We start from the raw sequence: 24559 nt of genomic DNA, 5'->3' as shown, positions 1-24559 counted from the left end.
TGAATAGCCAGTTGAACAATGTTTCCCAAATTAGCATACAAACTTTCAAAGCATTATAGTGTTAGCTTGTTTTCCTTTTTTGTTCCTACCGTACATAATTTATAAATGAAAGTCTAACCAGCTTAATAGATAATCAGGGAGACTGGGCAAAGCAGAAAACAATAAGCCATGTCTTAACCAATCGTGAAATATCAATATGAGCGGAAAATGTGCAGCTGCCACGTGTATCTTTACCAATTCACCCGGATTTTCTCACCCTCATATCTCCACAGCTTCCACAGATGGGCTTTTGGAACTTGAAACCCAAATTAAGCTAAGGACGCTTAGGCCATTGCAAAAATATTAACTCTTAATACTAAGCCTTTTATTGGGTTGTCCGGAAAATAATGCAGGATTTTGGTATTAAACAAAAAAAAAGAAACTAGTTACTTTAAAGCAATGTTCTTTAATCAAAATAATTTCCCATACTCTCAATACATTTCTCCCAACGTGTTGGTAACTTATTAATTCCGTCTGAGTAGAATTCAGAATTTTTAGAATTGATAAAGTCAATAAATGCATTTTCCAGTTCCGTTTGATTTTTGAATATTATGTGTTGTAAGTAGTGGTCCAGGTGTCTAAAAAAATGGTAGTCAGTAGGCGAGAGGTCCGGAGAGTAGGGTGGGTGAGGCAAAGTTTCATAGCCAAGCTCCAATAATTTTTGTGACGTTACACGTGACACATGTGGTCGAGCGTTGTCATGCAACAAAATGGGCCCTTTCCGATTGACCAAAGAGGGCTTCATTACTGCCAATTTCTGATGCATGGTATTAATTTGGTTACAGTATGATTCAGCATTGATGGTTTCGCCAGGATTTAAGAAGCTGTAGTGTATTAAACCAAATGAAGCCCACCATACCGTAACCATTACCTTTTTTTGATGAGTTGGGGGCTTTGGAAAATGTATTGGAGCTTCTCCTTTGTCGAGCCACTGTCCAGAACGTCTAGTGTTATCGTAGAGAATCCACTTTTCGTCACATGTAACAATTCTGGCCAGAAATGGGTCATTTTTGTTTCGACAAAGAAGTGATGCACAAACATCAAAGCGCTGATTTTTTTGGCGATCGTTTAATGAGTGTGGAACCCAATTTTCGAGTTTTTTCACTTTTCCAATCGCCTTGAGGTGGTCAGCGACGGTCGTTTTACTGACTTTGAGTTGCTCTGCAAGTTCTCGAACAGTTGTTTTGGGGTTTTCTTCCACCACTGATCGCAGAACATCATCATTAAGAGAGGAAGGCCTTCCACGACCTTCTTCATCTTCAAGGCTGAAATCTCCCTCCCGAAATTTTTTAAACCACCTTTGCACAGTGCACTCATTAACACAACCCTCGCCCCAGACTTGGTTAATGTTTCTAGCCGTTTGGGCTCCGCTTCGGCCGAGTTTAAACTCGTAAAAGAAAATCGTACGAAATTCTCGCTTTGACATTATAAGGATGACTGAATTATTTCCAAGTAGCGGAATGCTACAGAGGTAAACAAACAATATCATTTGGAAGAGGATTAATAAGTGTTGACATTCATACAAATGAGTAATCCTGTAAACGTAAACAGAATATTTTATATAGATTTTTTTTAATGAAAACTTAAAATCCTGCATTATTTTCCGGACAACCCAATAGAAAGGAGAAAATTTCGAAATTTGCATTTTTATTACGACTCATTGATCGTCAAAATTATAAGCTACTTTCCGAATAGCTAGAAACGTGAAATTTGGTGAAAAGTTAAGTTTCATACGGCAAATAAAGGAAGAAATGTGGAATTGTCTCAAAATTAGTGTCGGTTTAGGAGGGAGGGTGTATTCTCACCAAAATTATAAGCACTTCCCGTATCGGTAGAAACGTGTAATTTGGTACAAAGATAGGTGTTATACCAAAACCAAAACAAGTCGACGTCCACGATGCTGAAGCGAACAAAAAAATACCCCAACAAAAACTTAACCGTGAAAAAAAGGGCCAAGTTCCTCCTCCAAAAAAATTAGCCTAATGTAATGATATCTAAATTGTGGCCAAGTCCATTTGTTTTTTAGTCCATAACCTGAGAGAACTCAAATGAAAAGATCCAGGCTCCCAACGAAAAAGTCAGCCTTTCAAAGTAGTGATGTCTATAGTACATAGTGGGTAACCACATTTCACTCCTACTTTATGAGCAATATAGTTCTTTTACTATTATTGTTTAGCACTTGGTCAGTTTCTGAATGAGTAGTGAGGAGTGGAACTTTTTTATTTTCTTCTGAGTTCTCTAACTTCCCTTCACTCACCTCTCCTGTATCTCACATGGTCCTGATGTTTTAATCCTCATTAACATGAACCTTATTACCTCCAATTACCAGGAAATCTTGGAGACAGTTACATTTTTAATTTAGAGATGAGGGTTTTAGATTAAGCTACCTTCTTTTTGTAAATGGCACTAGTGCGGTTTTGTTTTCTATGACATCATATCTTCAAACCATCTTTCAATTTTATACCAATGATTTTCTTATATTAACCTACTTTTTATTGTAAACGTAGAGCCCCGGAAAGTGGTAACTGCAGTACCTTAAAATGGTAGTGCACCTTTCGAGATTTGGAAACAAGGTAGGATCGCGTAGGATCCAAGTGATCGCGAAAAAGAAAAACCTGATAAACACAAGGGTGATGTAATATTTATGGTATTCACCCACATATGGTATTAAGTAAGCATGAATATAAATGGGCATTCTTTCGAGATATTTATCCCCTATTTTTGCTAACGTGCTTAGATTGATCAGAGGTGGAACAAGTGGAAAGTAAAACCAATGCTACCGTACAACAATTGACGAAATAGACTTGCAAATGCTGGAGGTAGTTGTCTGGTGTGCTATTAATTACGACATATACACTTGCACAAACCGCCTTGGCTTAAACAAATTTAATATGATTAGCACAGTTTGTGAAAATGTTCTGATATATCCTATGTCGCTCTTCTCCCACACAACATTTGTTTTAAATCCATTACAGCTCGTGGTCCGATTGACCAATTAACATTTTTCAATTAATTAATATTTATGAAAGGTATTGGTTGAGATAAAAAAGTCAGTGTCACAAGCGGGATTCGAACCCACGACCTTCGGCAAGATACGCCGCTGCTCTACCACTTGTGCTATCGTGACTCACACCAACTTCCCATCTCAACCCCTCCTTTTGAATTTTCCCTCTTTTTTGCCATTTTTCAAATGCCGTGTAATCTATTTGATTCTCGGCGACAAATGAAATGACCACGGAGACCTTTCTTGAAGATATACTTCAGTTTAATTATTAAAACCATTACAGTTCGTGGTCCGATTGACCAATTAAGATTTTTCAATTAACTAATATTTATTGGTATTGGTTGAGATATATTTATATTTATTATTATATTTGTTTTAAATTTATATTTTTTTATAGGTTTAAAGACGGCAAAGCTTATCCATGGCCAGGAGACGTATCTTCTTTCATTATCTACCCCGAATCTGAAAACCAAACAATCTACACAAAAGCGTTGAGAGCGAGCGACGCCGGAAATTATTCCTGCAGGATTCACAACGACACGCAACATTTCCTCCACATCACTGAGCTCAAAGTGTTCGGTAAGTACAATTGTTTCACACAGGCGTGAATATTTTCTCAGAAAAGATAGAATCGTTAACGTCGCCGACGCGCGACAAGGAATAAATAAGAAATACACTTTGGAATTGTTATGCAAGGGAACGTTGCAGCCTCCAGAGGCATATAAATGGCTCTATTGTTTACAGCGGATTTGCACGAAACTCGGAAACGTTTCAGAGAAAATCTCCGGTCGCTTTCCTATTGATCACACACCGTGACGGTATTCAAGGGCTAACTTGAAACGGAGTCGGTTTCAGCCGGCTTAAGTGCTTCGAAGTAGCTTGGTGTGGGTGGACGGTGACGTAAGGAAAACGCCTACCTTTCACTTGACCCAGGGCTGTTTCCAACGATTCGGAGAAACCGTGCACCGAGTTAATAAAGAGCTGAAACGGCATTTTCCCATCTTTCTCTACCTACTTAGGTCAAAAGATATGTTGAGAGAGGAAGTTTAGATCTCAAACTGGGATGAGGTTGATTACATGAATCACAACAATTTGCAGAATTACCAAGTCGCTAAATAAGTCACTGTTGCAACGTTTTTCCACCTTCACACCCCTTTCGGGGCATGCTCAAAAGAACATTCGAACCACTGGCTCATATTTTTATTAATTTATTATACTTGCTTATGACTTCCTTCGATCCAACCCCTCTACGTTTTAAGTTTACTCTTAAACTAACTGATTGACTTTCATGCAAAAGATTCTTCATAATTTCCTCGTGTAATTGAATCCGGCATAACGGCCTTTGACATTTTATGTTAAAAGACGATCGGAGATGAGGCCATTTTCAAAGAAAACTGTCCCTGCGACGAGCTTACGACGAATATGTTGCCCCATAAGATTCCGAAACTATAATTTTTAATGCGTGGTGATTAGTGACCGTTAATCGATAATTATTCAGAAATCGTGAGATGCGGTCTGGTGTGATGTAGGTTTCAGAAAAACATTTTCTTCATCGTGCCANACGAAGCTAAAAGTATTCTGAAGGACATCGCCAACAATGAGAAGAAACTCGCATCGGCTATCAACCAGAGAACTTTTTTGTTGAAATGCAGACAACACAAGGCCCTGAAGATGATTTAATTTAATTTTTAATTTAAAAGGACAAGATATATGATAATCTATTCACAATTTTTAAATCTATGCTTTCATTGGACTTGAACAAATTCTTATATTCCACCCCCTCTGCATTTAAGGTTTGCTCATAAAGTCATCATCTAATTGATTGCCTCCGTGCAAAAGATTCTTCATCATTTTTTTTTTCATTTCTAATTATATCCAATGTAGGACCAGCATTTAACATTATAATTTTATGTAGGCGAAATAAAGGTAAAAACATTTTATTGTTGTACTTGAACAAATTTTCCATCGATCTACTCCCCTCTATGTAAGGTTTGCTGTTAAGCTAATTCATTATCTGTGATAAATCACTTGTATGCTGTCCTATCAGGTTTGCACGGTGTTCTCTATAGTCACACATTTGAGCATTTTGATCACGTTTTAATTTTGTAATTATATAGCAAATAAACGACACTTTTCCCCATATTGCCAAAAATCTAATTTTTAAGCCAATCGAACCATTAAAATTGCTGTAATATCAATAAAATCGTAGGTTTATATTAATTTTCCGTGTCCATGTCATGTCTCTTTATTACAAAGTGCAATATTAATTTATTAAAAGTCGTGTTTAACTTGTCCATCGATGTTTATTTTGGATACGTTCGCATCAGAATATACTAAAACCGTCCAACCTGGTTTAATTATATTCATATTAATGAAGGAAATAACTTTTATAAACAGATTTAGAAAGTTGATAAAAACTAATTATCTCCTGACAAAAAAAGTATTTGATTTATGCGCTTTTTTCCATCGGGTTTGTTATATGAAAACTTGAGGATAAAATGAGAAATTTTTCGTTATGGTTCTTCGGCAAAGTACGATCAGAAATTTCTATTTTTAATCAAGAATAATGGATTAAAAAATATCTGATAAATAACTTGGAAATACGATTTTTATTCTCAAGCTCATCCGCAAAATAGTTTTCATTGTCTGTTTCTCGTATTCCTAAATAATAAGGCGTGTGGAGATATTAAATGGCTGGTCTATGTTTTTCTATGTGATTTAGCGCAAATTCCTATGATCTAATGTTGAATTTCTCAGAGGCAAGATGTTTTGAAAATCTCAGATTGTGCAATCTGTGTTACATCAACGTGCAATTCGACCTGTTGAAACAGTCGTTTTGTTTTTACGGAACAACATGGTCATCACAGCCCTAAAAGGGTTGTGTTTGCTGAGTACTGTCGAGTTTATCTTTCGAAAGGAAATCTGATGAAATTTAACTTTTTTTTACAAGGTAGCAAGTTATTCGTGGCTGCTTTTTAGTCTAGTTTTTTTTAAACTAAAAAGCTTTACCGTGAGAGCTGGAACCGTGACTACTCGATTTCGGCATTCCTCTCAAATACAATCTGGCTCAAGACCGAGAAACGGACCCAGTGGTTAAAAAACCATTTAAAACAAAATCTTGTATTCCATTAGCCAACTTAATTCGCCGAGAATCCCGCCTGGCATCCCGCATTTGGCCTACTTTCTCCTTCCCGCTTGATTCCAAGAAAACGAAGCGCCGTCGGGGCCGCAGTGTACACATAATTACGTTCGAAATTCGGCAAATCGCCCCCTCCCCTTATCACCAGGCTACCTTTACCTGACAGTCGATAAATACTCCTGGGTGACATTCAAACCTTTTCGTACTTAGAGAGAATAGGTAAACGCAAATCAATAGACTTCGCAAGTCTGAACATGCGCTACGTTTGACACACTACAGAGATTTCTCTATATTATCACAGGTACTTCGACTTAACGTGGAACCGGAGGAAATAGGTATACAAGCCTAGGTTGAAATGGCTAAATCAAATTGGATAAGAGGCGAAACGTATGCCTCAACTTTGTGGTCATTGGCCAAGAATGAAAACAGACCAGACACGACAGAATTCATACCGTATAAAATCATAGAAACACAACAAAGTTTTTACAAATTTTGATTTGTTCTCTTAAGGTGTGAAGGGTGTTGAACCTTTAATTTCCGGTTATTTGGGTCTGCCAGTTTCGCTTCGGCACATTCTGTTAATTTTTCTGATAGTTACTTAATAAATAATATCTAATAAATGACAGGTAAACATGCAAATTAAAGGTGAATTAACAGGTTCTTTAGAGGTCGATCTAGGTCATTTTTTTTATCACTCAACCATAATAATTTTTAAAAATTTAAGTTTGAAATGAAAAATCTGCCTTATAAAACTAAGATATTTGAGACATCGACCACGTTGGACCATGACTGCTCTCAATCCCCCACGTGCTCAGATGGAAAGGGAGATAGTTGTACCTGTCCGACGGTGGGAAAGGATCTCCTACCCTAACCTGGACAGTCGGCCGACCACTTTCTTGATCGGTAGATCCCGTGGACCTCTCGGCTGATATTAAAAACGAGTCTCGGACGACTCTCGTTTAATTATGTAGAACCAAAAGTATGCTGGGGCAAAAAAAGGCAGGTTTGGAATGACGGCATTCACTCTCGTAGCAGACGAGATCCCCCTTGCCTTAAATTTAAAATACCTACGCTTGTATTTGCGATATTTCTTTAATTTCAACTGCTATAACGCTTAGGAATTACATTTTCGGTTGGTCGGTTCCGTACATTTTCATCTAGTATTTCGGAAGATAGTTGTAAAGTGGCCAAAATGATCAGAAATGAACGAACTACAGGCTCATCACGCCGCAATGAGCCAAGAAGAAATCCATCAATAATTAAAATGTCTATAACATATAATAATATATTTGAGATCAGAATATTGTAAAAGTCATCCAATGAAATTCATTTTTGTTTAATCAAATCAGGAGCATATAATTAACATTGCGCTATTAACAGTTATACAGTGTGGAGGTGACCAGTTGCAATTATTAGGGGAAACGATATAATTTAAAATAAATTCGCCTGGAATTTCCCTTTCGAAAAAGTTGGTTTATGAACTGTGTGCAAATTATGTGAACAATGATAATGAAACAATTCTAAAATTTGCTTATTGGAACTTTCCTGTTCAAATAACCTGGCAACTAATTTTGTAAATAAACGTTAAAACCCTGCTTTTTTGTTTATTAAGTTAATTAAATTTAAATTAATTATCAATGTTGGTTCTCTACTTGGTGTTCTACTTAATTTAGTTTTAGATTTTAAACTTTTTCCGAGTATCAAGGTGTGAGGCTGTGTGTGTTTGTGTTGTATGAGGCGTGTTGAGTTTACACAGTTCAGTGTCGGTCCTGAAGACATAATCTCAGCTCTCCTATCATAAAAGGATTATGAACCATGAATTTAAGTGACGATGTTATTGTTGTTGAACCAATTTTTTAATTCAACCCCTCGTTATTCGGGCTAAGAGACAGAATTCTGGGGAGTTTCTATTTGATTTCATTTTGATGCATAATTTATAAGAAACAACAAGGGGAAATAGACCGCGTTACCATTTTTACTGGCCGACAACACTCTTGCATTTTGTGGATTCTTTTATTTTTAATTGAAATATTCAGTCTGACTTTCATAGCATGAACCTGATAAAAATTATAACAAAAACGACATGTCCTCAGCTCGGAATAACGTGTACCACAAACTGTTGAACAGTTCAAAAATAAGCGTCTGTGGTATCTTGCTGGTCCCAGAGCGAGGGGGCAAACTGCTAAACTTAACCGCATTTTCTGTGTAAAAATTAGTTTTTATTTTTATGTGTTTCGCTTGACAATTTTTTAAAGCGAATTAGACTGAATTCTATGATGATAGGGATAATAAATATTTTTACAGAACGAAGAAATTTGGTGTATGAGAGGTAAAATAAATTTTACGATTTAGTGTTATATTTTGGATTTGAGTCGTAATATTTTTGAGTACATTTAGCTGTAACCTGGACTCCCTTTGGGAAATATATCTTACCAAGCCGACAAATACGGGAAATACTTGGTCCATGATTTCAATTATAAATTAATTATAATTCTGATGTATTAGTAAAGTCATACTTAGAAACTATGCGACAACAGCAGCAACAAAAATAATAAATATAATAGGAGGCGTCGGTGGCCACAACGGTTTAGGCGTTGACTCGGCCCTCATCTCTGTAAGGTAAAAGTCCCGAGTTCGAATCCCGCAGCCCTGCATTCGAACCCGACATACTTACAAATGGGCTTTTTTCAAAAACACCGGCACCCCGAGGGTTGATTTAACCTTCATAATAAGTTGAGCCCTCGTAAAAAATATATTCATATGTTCTATCTACAAATCTAACATAAAAAAAGACCTGTCATTACAAATAAAGCATAGGACAAAAAATTATCATTGTGTTTGTTCATTATTTTAATATACAATGTATGTATCCTGAACAACTTCAAATAACAGAAAATGAACTGTAAAGTTATTTTTGGTCAAAGTTATATTTTCTTTACTCGCAGACCACCCANGAGTGTGTGTGAGAGAGAGAGAGAGAGAGAAAACGAGTTAAATGTACGATTAAGGCCAGTTGGTCAAATGGGACAAAAGTCGTGAGAGCACCGGCCCTCCTCCTCCGTCTCAGACATTCTATCCGGCCGATTCATCTCTCAGGGATTCATGCGGATCTCACAGGTCTTTTATTTTTTAAAACGTACAAATAGAGCTTAACAAAAGTGTAATGCTTGTTAACAATAGGACAAGACCTTCGAGGATTGTTTTATACTATCGTAAATCAACTAGTGATTGGTTATTATAAATACTCGCTGAGAATACAATCCGGATTGCACGATATTTGAAAATGCAAAAAGAGGAAAAAATCGAACGGAGAGATGGTGTCCGAGAGAATCGAAATTATGATAGCTCAAGTGGTACAGTAGCGGCGTGTTTAGCCGAGGGTCGTGGGTTCGAATCCCGCTCGTCACATTGACTTTTTTATCTCAACTAAAAACCTTAATTAATTGTAATATATTATTATTATTATTATTATATAATATATTATACAAGTCAAATGGACAAATTTTGTCTTAAAATCGCAATGCACAACTAGAAATATCACTCAAAATCTTAATTGTTTACCATGAATATGGCATATTTTATGCCCAAAGATCTTCTAAAGATGATTTGATCCAATTCTGGCGTAAATGGATTATTATTATAAATATTACGAAAAATGGGCCTAACTTTGAACAAGTCAAATGGACAAATTTTGTCTTAAAATCGCAATGCACAACTAGAAATATCACTCAAAATCTTAATTGTGTACTGTGAATATGGCATTTTTTATATCCAAAAATCTTCTAATGATGATCTGATCCAAGTCTAGTCTCAATTTATTTTTTCTTGTAAAGAAAAGGTAAAAAAGACTCTATTTATCGCGTCTAAAATCTCTCTCTGTCCCTGAATAATTATTTATTGGCTTAAAGTTAATAAATTTATAAATTAATTAAAGGAAAAAGGCCCAAAAATCAATCTTAAAATGACGATAAAAATAGTTTAAATAATAATATTTGATCGTCTGGTAGCCTATTTTTTGCTGTCAGCCTGAAATTCGACCGGTGAAGAAAGACGGCCGAACAAAATTTACATCGATAACAGAACATGATCCGAGAATGAAGGACTGCTGACAAATATAAGACCGACCAACGTGAGGAACACAAATGCGCATTGGAAAGTTCGAGGACCTTTTGAAAAATTTATCAAGATTGTCTATGATTATAGATAAGCAAGAAAAGAAATGCTACAAGATAAATTCATTGAATTTGTATTTGTTTAAATTTGTGATAATATACCTGGATGAACTGCCAGGATAATCTATCTACAAACTGTTGCGCAGTTTACAAAATTATGCAAACGTCCGAGAACTAGGATCTATAATGGACGAGGCGGTAATTCGTTTTTCCGAGTAGAACTGGCTTTGAGTCAACTGTGTCCCAATCTTCTAACAGGTTCATTTATCTCAATTCACCTTGTGTTAAGGAGTTTCACGTGCCAACTTCCTCTTCTCGGCATTAAATCTAAACATTAGATCTATTATATTTGATACTGGGGTAATAATTAATGTACAGGAAATTAAACAAGTAACAATATTTTAGCATTGTTGGATGAACCTTATTAAACTAGACTATCAAAACCTCACCTTGGCCATTTAGAGTTTCTTTAACCCAGTTGTCACCTTATAAATCTTTTCTAGACTTAAGGAAGGTCGAAATTCGTAGGGTTTTTGAACTGTAAGATCACGTCCGCCTGTTCGCGCCATTTTTCCCAGTCAGACAGGAGTGGACATGAATTATGATTTCCTCGAAATTCCGAGAGATAAAATGGCCTATTTATCAAACTGTGTCGTTTTACAACCGGTGGAACTATATGAACTCTGGTATCAATTTGTCCGATCAGGTTATTAATTGTTTTGTCTCGTATAGACCAACTTTTCATAAACATTGACCACGCGTAGGAAATCTTAAGATTTGTCACTTTTTCAGCCAGTGTTAATTTGGAATGAGTTTTCTTGTCCTCTTTAATACAACACAATTTCTAAATATAGTGTTTACGTCATTATTAGATGAGTTATATTCGTTCCGACACCTGAATTGGCCTTGATCAGAGACGTTTTCATATAAATCTTTTTCATGCTCAATCTTTTCGTTAAAACGGATGCTTAGAAATTTGAATTTTAACACCCTTCTCCTAGAGACAGGCGTTTCTGTGGAACAGGTAAATCGACGGGCCGGTATATCGGGTTAAGGTAAGGGGAAAAACTGGTTCTTTGAGGCATCAGGCAGGTGAGATATATATCAGGCCGGTAAACAAATCGATAAAACATTTTTTCTCCTTTTTCATTAGAAGTTCAACGGATACATTGCCCTAATTAACCTTCGATAATACCATCTCAAAACACACCTGCTGTCGATAAACACTTCGGCGACAACTGGCGCTTGCCTTGCGTAAGCAATATAGACATTTTTAACGAGAGAGAGAGAGAGAGAGAGAGAGAGAGAGAGAGAGAGAGAGAGAGAGAGAGACCGACCGACCGTTAATAGCAAATGAGTTCACGCTTCCTTTTAAATTTCCCAGAAGAAACGAACAGACTTCGTCACCATTTTGTCATTTATCATTTATTCCCGCTGAGTTGTCACATGTTTAAACGACGTCGAGTCATGAAAACTGCTCCCACGTACAACTTCTCAAAGCGTCAATCGAAACTCTGTATGCGCTGAATCTTTTTAAGGATATTTTTCGTATTTACTGTATGGGGAAATACTCAAAAGTTTGCGCTATTTGTAATTTTTGAAAAGAATCCGTGTGATTGATTATTCAATTACGTTTTTGCTCGTCATAATAATTTTAAAAATCAATTAATTATTAAAATGAGTGAAAATTGTTTTTTCGTCGAAAATCATAAGGAATTTGTAATACAAACAATTTAATTTTATTTTTCTCTCGTGAGGAAAACGTCCGTTTGTAAAATGTAAATATACTGACCCTAAATCTAAATCGTTCTCGTCGATTGAGATTTTTTTGGCATCAGCTGGTTGCCAAAACCACTTGCGACATCATATAATGTATAATGTGTTCAAAATAACAAATAAAAACTACAATAACAAATTAATTAATTAATACAATAATTACAGCTATTATTACAACCCTTATTTAATATAGTCATACTCTTTTTTTTATTTCATATATTAGGTTTCGAGGTCCGATTGATCAAATAAAATCTTTTAATTAATTAATCTTTAATTAACTTTTGGTTGAGATAAAAAGTTAATGTCACGAGCGGGTTTCGAACCCACGACCTTCGGCTAAACCTAATAGATGTAATAAGCAAAATAAAGTATACTTCACTAAAGCTCTCCGTGGCCATTTCATTTGTCGCCGAGAATCAAATAGATTAGACGACATTTGAAAAATGGCAAAAAGGAGGGAAAATTCAAAAAGGTGGGGTTGATATGGGAGGTTGGTATCCGAGTGGATCGAAGTCATGTAACTCAAGTGGTAGAGCAGCGGCGTATTTAGCCGAAGGTCGTGGGTTCGAATCCCGCTCATGACATCGACTTTTTTATCTCAACCAAAACCTTAATTAAAGGTTCTTTTGTTTATATTATTCAAGAAGTCCTCTATTGCAGAGGTGATCTCCCTAGTAGAGAAGCTTATTATGTTTGAGTGTCCTACCATTTCCCATTACGTTTTTAATAGCACTCAGCATCTTCCTACGTTTCTCTTTGTAGAGTGGACACTTCATGACAATATGTTCCAATGTTTCACCACACGTACACTTTTCGTCTTGTACCTAATTTATCTTTTTTAAGTAATATTTGCACATGCCGTGATTGGATCTAAGCCTCACCATTATCCTGCACGTCGTTTTTTTAAGAGTGTTCGTTGAAAACCAGGGTTGAGACTTTTTCTGTCCTACTTTTATTTTATTGAATTATGTTGAATATATATACGAAATAATGTATTCGGATCGCATCAGCTGCTTTATGCAAAAGGAAATCCGGTTAAAAACTGGTTTTAATGGAATTTGTACGGAAGGTCATGAACAGAGTTAGTTTTCGTTTTCTGTATATTGGAACTGAATTTATTTTTATTGAAATGCGTTGAAAGCAGAACGGTCAATTGGTTTCTTTTTAAAATTACATTAGATAATTTATTACAAAAGTGTCAAAAAGGAAATTCAGTTCATCTCTGGTTTTGACGAGATTTGATCAAAGACGGTCATAAGCAGAGTTAATTGAAGTTTCCTGCATGCATATTGAGACTATTTGTTTTTCAGCAACGCTTGAATTGCAAAACTAAACACAGCAACGCATAAATTTTTAAAAATTAAAAGGACATTGATTCTGCTCAACCTCACCGTTTAACAGATATTCGGCATCAAAAATCTCTTTTGTAGTAAAAGTTAATTATTAATGTTCCTAGGGATCCAGACAAAATACATCGTTAATTTAAAGCACATTACATATAGGCAGATGTTGAGACGAACGCATATCAAGGAACAGCACTATGCTTTGGTTAGGTCTGATGCGTGACATACTTTATATCATAATTAAGAAGAAAATCCTTCAACACAAACATAGAGTTCTTGGAAGCATAAAATGAAAATATAATGACAGAAAACCACCCAAATGTGAAAATAATCACCCCTGGCTTTCAAGGGACTTCTTGAGCAATAATCAAATTCAAACAGAAAGGAGTACTTTCTGAGTAGATCTAGTGGAGATTAAATAGTTGAAATTTGTGAAAACACTGTAATAAAAGTAGAATTTGTTATTTAACTAATAAATCCACAATACAAAAAGGTACAAAGTTTCAAAATTAACTCATGGAGATGTACAACTGTGTCTTTCAAACGGAGTTCATGAATGGAGTGATTCATAATTTCAAACAGTATTAGCTCTAAGAAAACGCTACATTTCATAATAAAACTAATCCTGGGCAGATAAAGAAATTGTTAAGGAAATTAACAAGACAATGATCATGCGTTACTACACCACTTACTGGATGAAAACGCCATCCTGCAACACAGAGCAGAAGTCTTAGGGTTTTATCGCAAAACTGTGGAGGTCTATGATCATTAAGGGTATCTTTGAAGAGTTTGGAAAAAAAGCCTCAAAATTCATTAGCAGAACAAGTAAACAATTTAGAAGCGAGAGGTCTCAAAGGATTTTAACACTAAACGCGAGAGTATCCTTGCAGAATTTTGAGAAGAAAAAATCTCGTCAAAATTCAAAACTCTCAGAGGAGCCGCCAAGAAATAATTTAGAAGCTGGGTGACCCAATTGGCAATGGATGGATCAGGCACAGACGCGGTAATCGGTTTGATCGGTTGTTAATTTTTTCTTGTTTCTAGCATTGTCAATCATTGTATTATGCTTATAAATCAATTAAAAACTAGTTTTCATGAGATCTGACCAAATATGGTCATAAGCAGTTTTATTATTTTGTGTTTTCTGCATTCATATTGAGACTACTTCTTTTCACACCAGTAGCTCAAGGAACTCGAATTTACAAAATGAAACTAATTTTAAGAAAATAAATTTTTCAAAAATTAACTTGGCAATGATCTTGCGCTACCGCACCACCGGCATGATATACCCTTCTGCAACCTTATTAAAGCTAAAAAGTAATGGTTTCAGCACTGGAGATTATCAATAAGATATCCTTGCAGAATTTTAAGAATAAAAAAGCCTCAAAATTCACAACTGAAGCCGAGAAGTTAGAAGTTAGACAACTCCAGCCTCTCGATTTGTCCCAGACAGAGTTAAGTTGTTTATTTCCCAGCATTGCTCATGAGATGTATTACGCAAAAATAAATTCATTTTACAACTGGTTTTGATGAGATTTGATCAAAGGCAGTCATGAAGCTTAGTTAAGTTTGTTTTCTGAACGCATAGGATTTAAGGTCTAGGATTTTAATTTTATCAAGATTAATGAATTTTATGGTTTTGTTTTAAATACATAACCATTATTTTTAATCCTCCACTTTCTGTATATTTAGATTAAGATGTTTAATTTATACCGAACGATATTTTATAATATAGAAAAAATTGCACGTTATGTTATTTCGTATCACTTGATTATTACTATCTGAGATGTTCTGCCATTAGTCAGTAATGGATAAAGTTCATTAACTTGTTGATCGTATTGGGATATTTTACTATCTCGGTTTATCGTTTGTCTTTATTTTTTTAAATTTATTTTTATTTTTTATTTTTTTGTTTTTTAAACAATGGCGCTTTGCCATTGCAGTTTAATTGTTTCACCAGCGACCTCGGGCCCTCTTCTCTTCTAATTGAGGACGTAAAAACTATTTTTTAACTCCGTTCCTTCAGATCTTGATCTGTACGTAAAAATTAACTGATCCGAGGCAGGGGTCCTGTCTCTAGTTAATAGAGCATTGTCTTCTTTTCTCTAAACTTCTGAGGTAATGCTATCTCCTGTCGGGGATCGACGCTCGCATAACAAGAGCCCCACAGATTGCAAAACATTTCCCAGAAGACAATGCAGGGGCATTGTATAAATTTGCACTTGCACATTTCCAGTGGGGATGTGTCGGACTGAAATGAACAAAATGCAATTTGCAGTGTCGTTTGTCGTCGACTGACTAATATCGGTTTACTTGAGAAAATATATCTCAATAAACTTACTTAAAAAATCAGTATTCACGATCTTTGTGTTAACTCTGTTAAGTCCTGTTAGATCGAGAAAAATGATGACGAAGACTTGTAAGAATCGGCTTGTTAACATTGCTCGATCTAACAGGCCAGGGCCAATGTTAGATGTTAGGTCGAAAATGTAGTTACATTGCTATCCGTAAGGGCATAGGTAACCAACATGGCAGCCATGAATTTAACAACTGTTTTTTGTTTACATGCATTTTAATTCTTAAATACTCATTAATTAAATAAGACCAATACATTTCTTTTGTTAATTTCTCACCTGTCCTTTTACTCTCATTCTTAACAGATATATCTTAACAGATCCTATAAAGTTGTAGGCTGTTAGACCTTAGGATACAAGTTAAGTATGTCGCTGTTAGTACATTTCGAGTGCATAGATAGCATTTTGATAAAAGTTAATTGTCCTTTTTTATTAACTTCTGGCATCTTACAATTTAACACAAAAGGAAACCAAAACAAACAACCCTTCAAGGACTGTTATAACTTTATTTTTGGTCCTACCAATCGCCACGCTCAGCATTGCAGAAAAATTAACATGCTAAGAAAAGAAGAGGGCATTCACGATCTTACTGGACATTTCTCTATTCGAGTTAACATCTTACAAATATCGTGAATACCCCTAATATATCGTAAAATAACTGTTCTAACCTTATTCCATGCTAAATTGTGTTTGTTATTTTTAACATTTTTTTATTTTTTGTTCTTCAGACAGTTCCGGTTATATGGAAAAGCCCCTGGCGACCTACAGACCGCCAGCCATCTCCTCTGCAGTGATCGGCGAAGAAAAACGAGTTTTCTGCGAGGCTTTCGTAGGTGAGCACCAACCTTTTTTGTTATTAATTGTTTAGTAATTAGTTAATTGTGTAGTAAACTCCAAGGTGGTAAGTTTTGTTTTAATTATCACTTTGTACAGTTTTTTAAACATAATATTAAATATTGGTCTGAAGTGTAACTTGTATGCGGTTTTTTTTAAACTAACGTATTTATTAGATACATTACCACCCTAATAAGGACATTTCCGCTCATATTGTTTTGCCACCATTATCACTCTTTTGGTCCGCTTAACGCATTTCTGCTTTTTATAACCACACACACACCTCTAAAATTGGTTAGAAGCCGAAATGTAGGACCAAAAATGTTGGGTATTCAGCGACCTCGTCCGTTTGTGGGAGGTAATCTTTTTTCCAAATGTGTTGTCAGATCTATTTTACGACACTTTGCCACTCAAATCACTCACCTGATTGGATTTAGAGCTTCTGTATATTAAATAATCCTTAAAATAGCGTCAATAGGCAATAACATGCAAAATAAATGTCATCTAATATAAATAACAAATATATTACAAGAAAAGGACAGATAAGTTACGGCAAAAGTAAACAAAGTTAGTTTCTTATTTTAATAATAAAACTATCCAATAAAATTATAGTATTAGTTTTAAATTAAAAAATTAATTAAACAAAGAAACAACGAAAGAGCTCTTCAATGAATTAAGAAAATAAAGAAAAACTAAGTTAGAATGAAGGTACTAAGCATATATTTAAATTAAACTTTTTAGTTCACTTGTGAGTACTCTCGATGTATAGATGCGATGTAGCGCTGCGATTGTGCGGGAAAGACTGATGAAGTCAAGCCCACTATGCTGCGGTGCGGGAAGATGTCAGTAGAACACAACTGATTGTAGTGTGGCGGACAAATAAAAATAACGCCCGGATTGTTGAACAGAACTTAAACTATCGGATTCACAATACAAAACGCTTCTACAAAATATTACTGCCTGAAACAACATGTGGAACTACAGCGACGACGGGTGGTGTAATGTGGTTAAGGCTCGGGGCCCTGCAAAGGAGCACGTCGAGCCCTCATCCACGTCCCTTTCTCGATCCAGGTTCCTTCACTCTTTCCTGTGAACCCTCCCAACCCTTTGTTACAAAGGGGGGGGGGGTCCGGGCACAAAATAATGGTGCAGCCCTGAGGGCGTGGCAACCTCTCTAAAGCACAAGCTGTACTTGTGTCGGCCTCGGGTCGGCATAGGCTCTTTCTGACCCCCAAGTTCAGCCGCTTCCGTCTATAATAAAAAAGCTAGACAAAGCGCCTAAGAAACTGTAAAGAGCCGTCAACGGCTTAGGAACAGTGTACAAAGAAGGCCAAGACGGGTCGGTATGGGCGGTGGGTGCCTATCAGAGGGCATGCCGGGGGTATCAGAGGCACATGAGGGTTAGGGAACCAGATCCTGTCTGCATAGGCTAACAGTCTACTACAGGGTAACAGAAATGTTCCAAAATCCAGCCCCTGTTACACTGGGAATGGATTCGAAGTGGTTCTTGGTGACGCCGATGGCGAGAACTTAGAGAAGAGGCTGTCTTCTACCTCTGACCTTCGCACGAAACTTGCGTATGACCACCATTAGACACCCGTCCTCACGGGATACGGCGGATCGGACGGCAGCGTATAAGCGTTGAGGACGCTTTGATTATGCTGAAAAGTCCCTCAAATGCGTGAGTAGTGGCGGATGGGAACGGGTAGTGAATCCTTGCTCCTACTCGAGTATGCTTTGCACGTAGGTGTAGATAGGCTGAGCTCGATTGGAGGCTTTTACCGTCTCCTCTAGAGAGTGGTTAACAATTCCACTTTAAACAAAACCGCGGCCGGAGCGGATCCGGTAGTTTCTGTGCTAGAGAAGCCCCAATACTCTGGGAGATAGAGTGGCCTTCTCTCTCTAGGGAGTGCGCGGGAGACCGGGCTGATGTATTTCGGCTTAGGTAGCCCTAAGCCCGCGGCATGCGGTCTGATGCTTAATGCAGACCCGACCACCCGGAATGGGCAAGCGGGGAGCGAGGTTGTACAGGCCCTTCGGGGCTGAGCTGCCTCTACACCAATGCTGTGGCAGTAACACCATTCTGTCATATGTGGAGGTGCGTCAGCTCTCATCTTGAGAATCAAAACGTCCGATAAAGCCGAATAGGCTAGGTGCGGACGTTAAAGATCCTCATTGTCCTTTTAAGGACGACCGAGTATACGGGAGAGCATGCCTGAAACATCTAACTTTAAAGAAACGAAGCGTGTGCTGTCTTCTTGGCGGTTGAGACGCGACGTTGGCCAACGTCTTAAAACTTGGTTATTTAAACGAAAGTCAGGGGAAACTTCGCGGTGCGCCGGCAAGTGCAAGTGCAAGTAGGTGGCCAAGGGAGTATATTGTCCTTTAACAAAGACTGACAAGGAGGGAGGCAAAAAACAACAATTTTTAGTAGTCTTCATATAGGAGGAGTTCCTTATCCCACTAATGATGTAAGAAAATAATTGAAATAAAAGAAATTATAAATAAAAAAAGGTATAATTTAACACAACACAGGTCAAGGGTAGGTGTCATGTGAGGTCTGGTCAATCAAATCAGAATGATGCCAATTCCCGCTTTTGGCAGGTCATAAAACAAGATAGGTAGACCAAAATGTTCTGAAACGACCAAATTACATTTCCGCAGACTTCTAGAGTGCCAAAATCTCTATAAAACCCTGAACAATCTAAATAACACATAACATTAGAACCTAATACCGGGCAAAATACCGTGGCATCTCTTGTTTTTAAGTATACTGTATGAAGTATTAGTTCTATACTTTTTTCCAAACTTAATTAGATACAAAATACAATCCTTGTATGGCTATTTACGCTCATTTCGGCCTGCCCAACCTCACTCCTTTGGTCTGCTTAAATCATTTCTGCCTTTTATACCCGACGATTGATAAAATAACACGAAGGCTCACCTCTGAAGACGGTTAGAAACCAAAACACGTTTGGTTAGCTGAAAATCGGGTGTTGGCTGACCAAAATATTCGGAAACATCAAACTACAGATTGATCACCACGGAGACCCCAAGAGGACCACAATCTCTATAAAAACCCTATTTATTCTTTTAAAAAATTAAGCAATAAACTGTAGGAACTAACAACCCAAAACACCTGGAAGTTTGTGATCGTCCGTAGTCACTAGTCCGTCCGGTGTCGCCGTTATGACTAGCAGAAACGTTATGTTTCATTTTCAATGGATGTTCAAATCATAAAACACACAGCGGGAGTAGGCAGAACGAACGTGTAAAAAGGTAAGCGGAGGAAAAAATGTTTACCTGGATTTGATCGTTGCATCTCTGTACCAGCCCGAAATGAAAAATCCTACAACCTGATGTTTTGTACGATAGTTTAATGTTTAATTTAAGTTTTGTGTGTTTATTTAGACGTTTTCGAGTTTAAAATTACGTTCTTTCATTGCTGTTTTTTGGAAGATGACTGTTCATTCCTATTCAAATTTTCGCCGATGTACAGGCGTGTCACACGCCAAAGTTATCGTCTTTTTTAAGATGATAATTCTTTTAACAAGCCAAGAAACAAAGAAAATAAAACACAAATAAAAGGAGAATCAGGAGGCGTTTTCTTTTAATCTCAATTCAGCTTTGTCACGCTAGAAAATCTTTTAGATCGATTTTAGCGACATATGGATTTTTATTTTTTATTAATTTTATGCGGATTTAATTGGAATACTCCAAGATAAAATCAACGGCAATATTCTATGTATATGGTAGTACTATAATGAGTGCCACTGGCTTCCTCCTTTGAGAAATATTAAATAGTTTTCGTTGGCCATTTAGCAGGCCCGAAACTAATTAAAAAAACCCTCTTGAAGTTTTTTTTCTTCCTTTTTTAAGGATTATCAGTTAAGAGGTTACATGAACCCTCGGGGTGCCGATGTTTTTGAAAAAAACAAACATTCGGAAGTATGTCGGTACCTCTTGGCTTTAAAAGTCAATTATTAGTGTTTCTACGTATGTATAACGAAATATTCTAGCCAAATTGTTTTTGAAACACATTACATAAACTCAGAAGATGAGAATGTATCCATACAAATGAACACTGCTTGTTAGGCTTGATGCTTTAACTTGAACTTTAAGCAGAATTAAGAAGGAAAACAATGATAGTAAATTTTCGGAGGCGTAGAATGAAAATATAAAGACCCAAATAAGAAAATAACCACACTTGGCATCCTATGAAATCTTGAGCAATAATCGCGTTTAAAGCAGAGCAGTTTGGTTAAATCTAATGGAGATTAAAGATTGGAAATTTGGGAAAATACTTTGTAATAAAAGTAGAATTTGTTAATTATTCAGAAATTGTGAGATGCGGTCTGGTGTGATGTAAGTTTCAGAAAAACATTTTCTTTATCGTGCCAAAGTTTCGATCTTTATTGAGATCATCTTCAGGGCCTGGGATTTACAAACATTGTTTACATTTAACAAATACATTTAGGATGTGGAAAAGTGAATTTATACAATGCAAAATATATTATTTTTTATATTCAATCAAAGTATTTCTACTCACTCAAAGTAATAGAGAGTTTATAAACATAAAGCAGCAAAATCTCACTGGCACTCTCAACACGACACGCAAGAATGGCACTATTACATAGAAGACACACTTTGAGTGAGTAGAAATACTTTGATTGAATATAAAAAATAATATATTTTGAATTGTATAAATTCACTTTTCCACATCCTAAATGTATTTGTTAAATGTAAACAATGTTTGTAAATCCCAGGCCCTGAAGATGATCTCAATAAAGATCGAAACTTTGGCACGTTAAAGAAAATGTTTTTCTGAAACCTACATCACACCAGACCGCATCTCACGATTTCTGAATAATTAACAAATTCTACTTGTATTACAAAGTATTTTCCCAAATTTCCAATCTTTAACCTCCACTAGATTTAACCAAACTGGTCTGCTTTGAACGCGATTATTGCTCAAGATTTCATAGGAAGCCAAGTGTGGTTATTTTCTTATTTGGGTTGATTAATGTCTTTATATTTTCATTCTATGCCTCCGAAAATTTACTATCATTGTTTTCCTTCTTAATTCTGCTTAAAGTTCAAGTTAAAGCATCAAGCCTAACAAGCAGTGTTCATTTGTATGGATTCATTCTCATCTTCTGAGTTTATGTAATGTGTTTCAAAAATTAGAACACCTAGTTATCAATACTTAGAAACACTAATAATTGACTTTTAATGCCAAGAGGTACCGACATACGAAGGGTTTTTTTTTTTTCCAAAAACATCGGCACCCGAGGGTTCTTGTAACCTCTTAACTGAAAATCTTTCGAAAAGGAAAAAAAATTCAAGAGGGCTCGTGCCAACGTTTCGATCTTTATTGAGATCATCTTCAGGGCCTGGGATTTACAAACATTGTTTACATTTAACAAATACATTTAGGATGTGGAAAAGTGAATTTATACAATGCAAAATATATTTTTTATATTCAATCAAAGTATTTCTACTCACTCAAAGTGTTTGTCTTCTGTGTAATTGTGCCATTCTTGCGTGTCGTGTTGAGAGTGCCAGTGAGAGTTTATAAACATAAAACAGCAAAATCTCACTCGCACTCTTAACACGACACGCAAGAATGGCACTATTACACAGAAGACAAACACTTTGAGTGAGTAGAAATACTTTGTTTGAATATAAAATATATTTTGCATTGTATAAATTCAGTTATCCACATCCTAAATGTATTTGTTAAATGTAAACAATGTTTGTAAATCCCAGGCCCTGAAGATGATCTCAATAAAGATCGAAACTTTGGCACGATAAAGAAAATGTTTTTCTGAAACCTACATCATACCAGACCGCATCTCACGATTTCTGAATAATTATCGATTAGCGGTCACTAATCACCACACATATCTACATGAGTAGAATTTGTTTATTAACTGTTCATTTAATTGTCAATCTCTGTTAATTAGCGCCTGAAACGACTGCAGATAAAAACATTATGTGATAATTCTCCAAAAGATGAACACTATGAGAAGACATTGAAAGTGTTAATAAATTAATAATAGAAAATAATATTAAGAAGTTGATAGATGAAGAGTATATTACAGTTACATCTTGTTGCAACAAATATATTATTAATGATAGTAATTTCTTTGCAGGAGATATCGACCTGCCTGATGCAACAAGTGAAGTTTCATGGTTGAAGAAAGGCAACAGCACATTGGAAAACCCTCATATCAAAGTTGAGCAAGTTCAAAGGTAAATTTTCCACATTTTTTAAAATTGATTTCTTATGAATGGGGGTTAGGGAATCCGTTAGTAAATAATTTCTTTATACTGTAATTTGCTTATGTTGTCCAATTTTTGTTGTTGAACAAGAATATTTTTTATAGGGAAAATGGGCAGATTGTCGGAGCTTATTTAATAATAAGCAAAGTTGAGTGGTCAGACCTTGGCACATACACGTGTACGATCAGCAACACAGGGGACCAGAAAATTATGATGGAAACTCATTTGAAAGGTAAATTTTCATTATTGTTTAATCTAAACGTATTGCTATAACGCTTCTTCTTGCAGTTTTCACAGAAGGGTCTGAACAGCATTGCTTCCAGAACCATAAAACACTCATAGTCGTTGCTTTCATACTGAGCCTACTGTGTTTGGCAGGCTTGTACATCTTTACATTTTTTAAAAGGAATGATACAACTTTAAATAGGCTTTGGATGAAAATGACAGAAAGTAAGTTAATACAGATCTTGTGTGTTTAACAATGATTTTAATAGTTTAATTTTTTATTAATTGTCTCATGTGTGTTGTAGATGCTCCATTCAATAAGCAGAGCAGGTTCAAATCTGGTATTGTCATCATCCATGCTGAAAACGATGGAGCATTTGTGGAAGAAGCGATTTCCCCATTAGTCAAGGCTCAAACTGGATTTTTTATCTTCACTCAAAAAGTTAACAACAATAGTAAGGACAATTCATTTTTAAAAGTACAAAGATTTGATTTGTTTTTTAAATGAAACTTTTTCTTCTAGATGAGCTTTTTGAAGAGACAAAAGAACTTTGTAGGAATGTTCAAAGGACAATAATTATTCTATCACGAAATTTGACAAATGAATGGAGTCGAGAAGGAATCAACAGAACTTTGGGGAACCTCATTATGAAAGAGCCAACTTACCTTGTGGTCCTTCTCGAAGTATGTTGATTGCTCAATTGTTTTTCTTTTTTATTCCAAAGTTCACAAAATACTGATCTTTTGTTTTAAAAAGTCTCTTCCAGAACCAGAGGACAAGCTTACAGTTCCATACTTCGAAAAGGTGAGCAACAAGTTTAATCTTCTTCTGTGGGATGATGCTTCCACTGGAAACCACATATTTTCAACAAATGATCAAGCTCCCCAGCCTATACTCCACCGCTTGGAACACAGAGAACCACATTCCCCATTTGATATTTTTCATCTTAGTAGGAACAGATCTTCTGAAGTACATGTCTAATATGTTCTATTAGCCAATAAATCTTCCATTACTTCACAAAGTGAATATTGTTCTTTTTCTCTTTAATATATATATTTTGTGTGTTTAGATATGAATGATATTCCATTAATTTATTCAGTCCGAGAGGATGTGAACCCTTGAAAAGGGGCATATGTTGTGTTAGGACATATTCACCGTGACGATTAGTTTTGTTCAATTTTCAGGCTTTTTGTAAATGTTTTATTTCAAACTAAAAGCTACAAGGTATAAACAAAACTATATTAAAATTTGATAAGTATATAAAATTATGTTGTTGCAAGTTTGAAGAAAAATCTTCATTGTTTTTTGAAAATTATTCTCCAAATTTATTGTAATATAAATGTAAGGTTTATTTTGGGATATCTACATTCAACTATCCCTTTTATTA

General features: G+C 35.9%; 1 protein-coding gene across 1 annotated transcript in view; it reads left to right on the top strand.

The window, feature by feature from the left end:
* The window catches only part of LOC106661466, a 119181-nt gene extending 94945 nt beyond the window's left edge, over window positions 1–24236 (top strand). Inside the window, exons 2-9 of the mRNA XM_014384885.2 lie at window positions 3441–3622; window positions 16556–16660; window positions 22817–22916; window positions 23051–23178; window positions 23235–23396; window positions 23477–23626; window positions 23695–23855; window positions 23929–24236. Coding sequence (XP_014240371.1) covers window positions 3441–3622; window positions 16556–16660; window positions 22817–22916; window positions 23051–23178; window positions 23235–23396; window positions 23477–23626; window positions 23695–23855; window positions 23929–24153 — 1213 coding nt within the window. The 3' untranslated portion in view covers window positions 24154–24236. The remainder of the gene's footprint in view (window positions 1–3440; window positions 3623–16555; window positions 16661–22816; window positions 22917–23050; window positions 23179–23234; window positions 23397–23476; window positions 23627–23694; window positions 23856–23928) is intronic.
* Window positions 24237–24559: the final 323 nt, after the last annotated feature.

The sequence above is a fragment of the Cimex lectularius genome, unplaced genomic scaffold, assembly GCF_000648675.2.
Source record: "Cimex lectularius strain Harlan isolate CLEC.00 unplaced genomic scaffold, Clec_2.1 scaffold18, whole genome shotgun sequence".
Taxonomy (NCBI): domain Eukaryota; kingdom Metazoa; phylum Arthropoda; class Insecta; order Hemiptera; family Cimicidae; genus Cimex; species Cimex lectularius.
The sequence above is the reverse complement of the archived record's forward strand: the minus strand, read 5'-3'. Positions and strand labels throughout refer to the sequence as shown.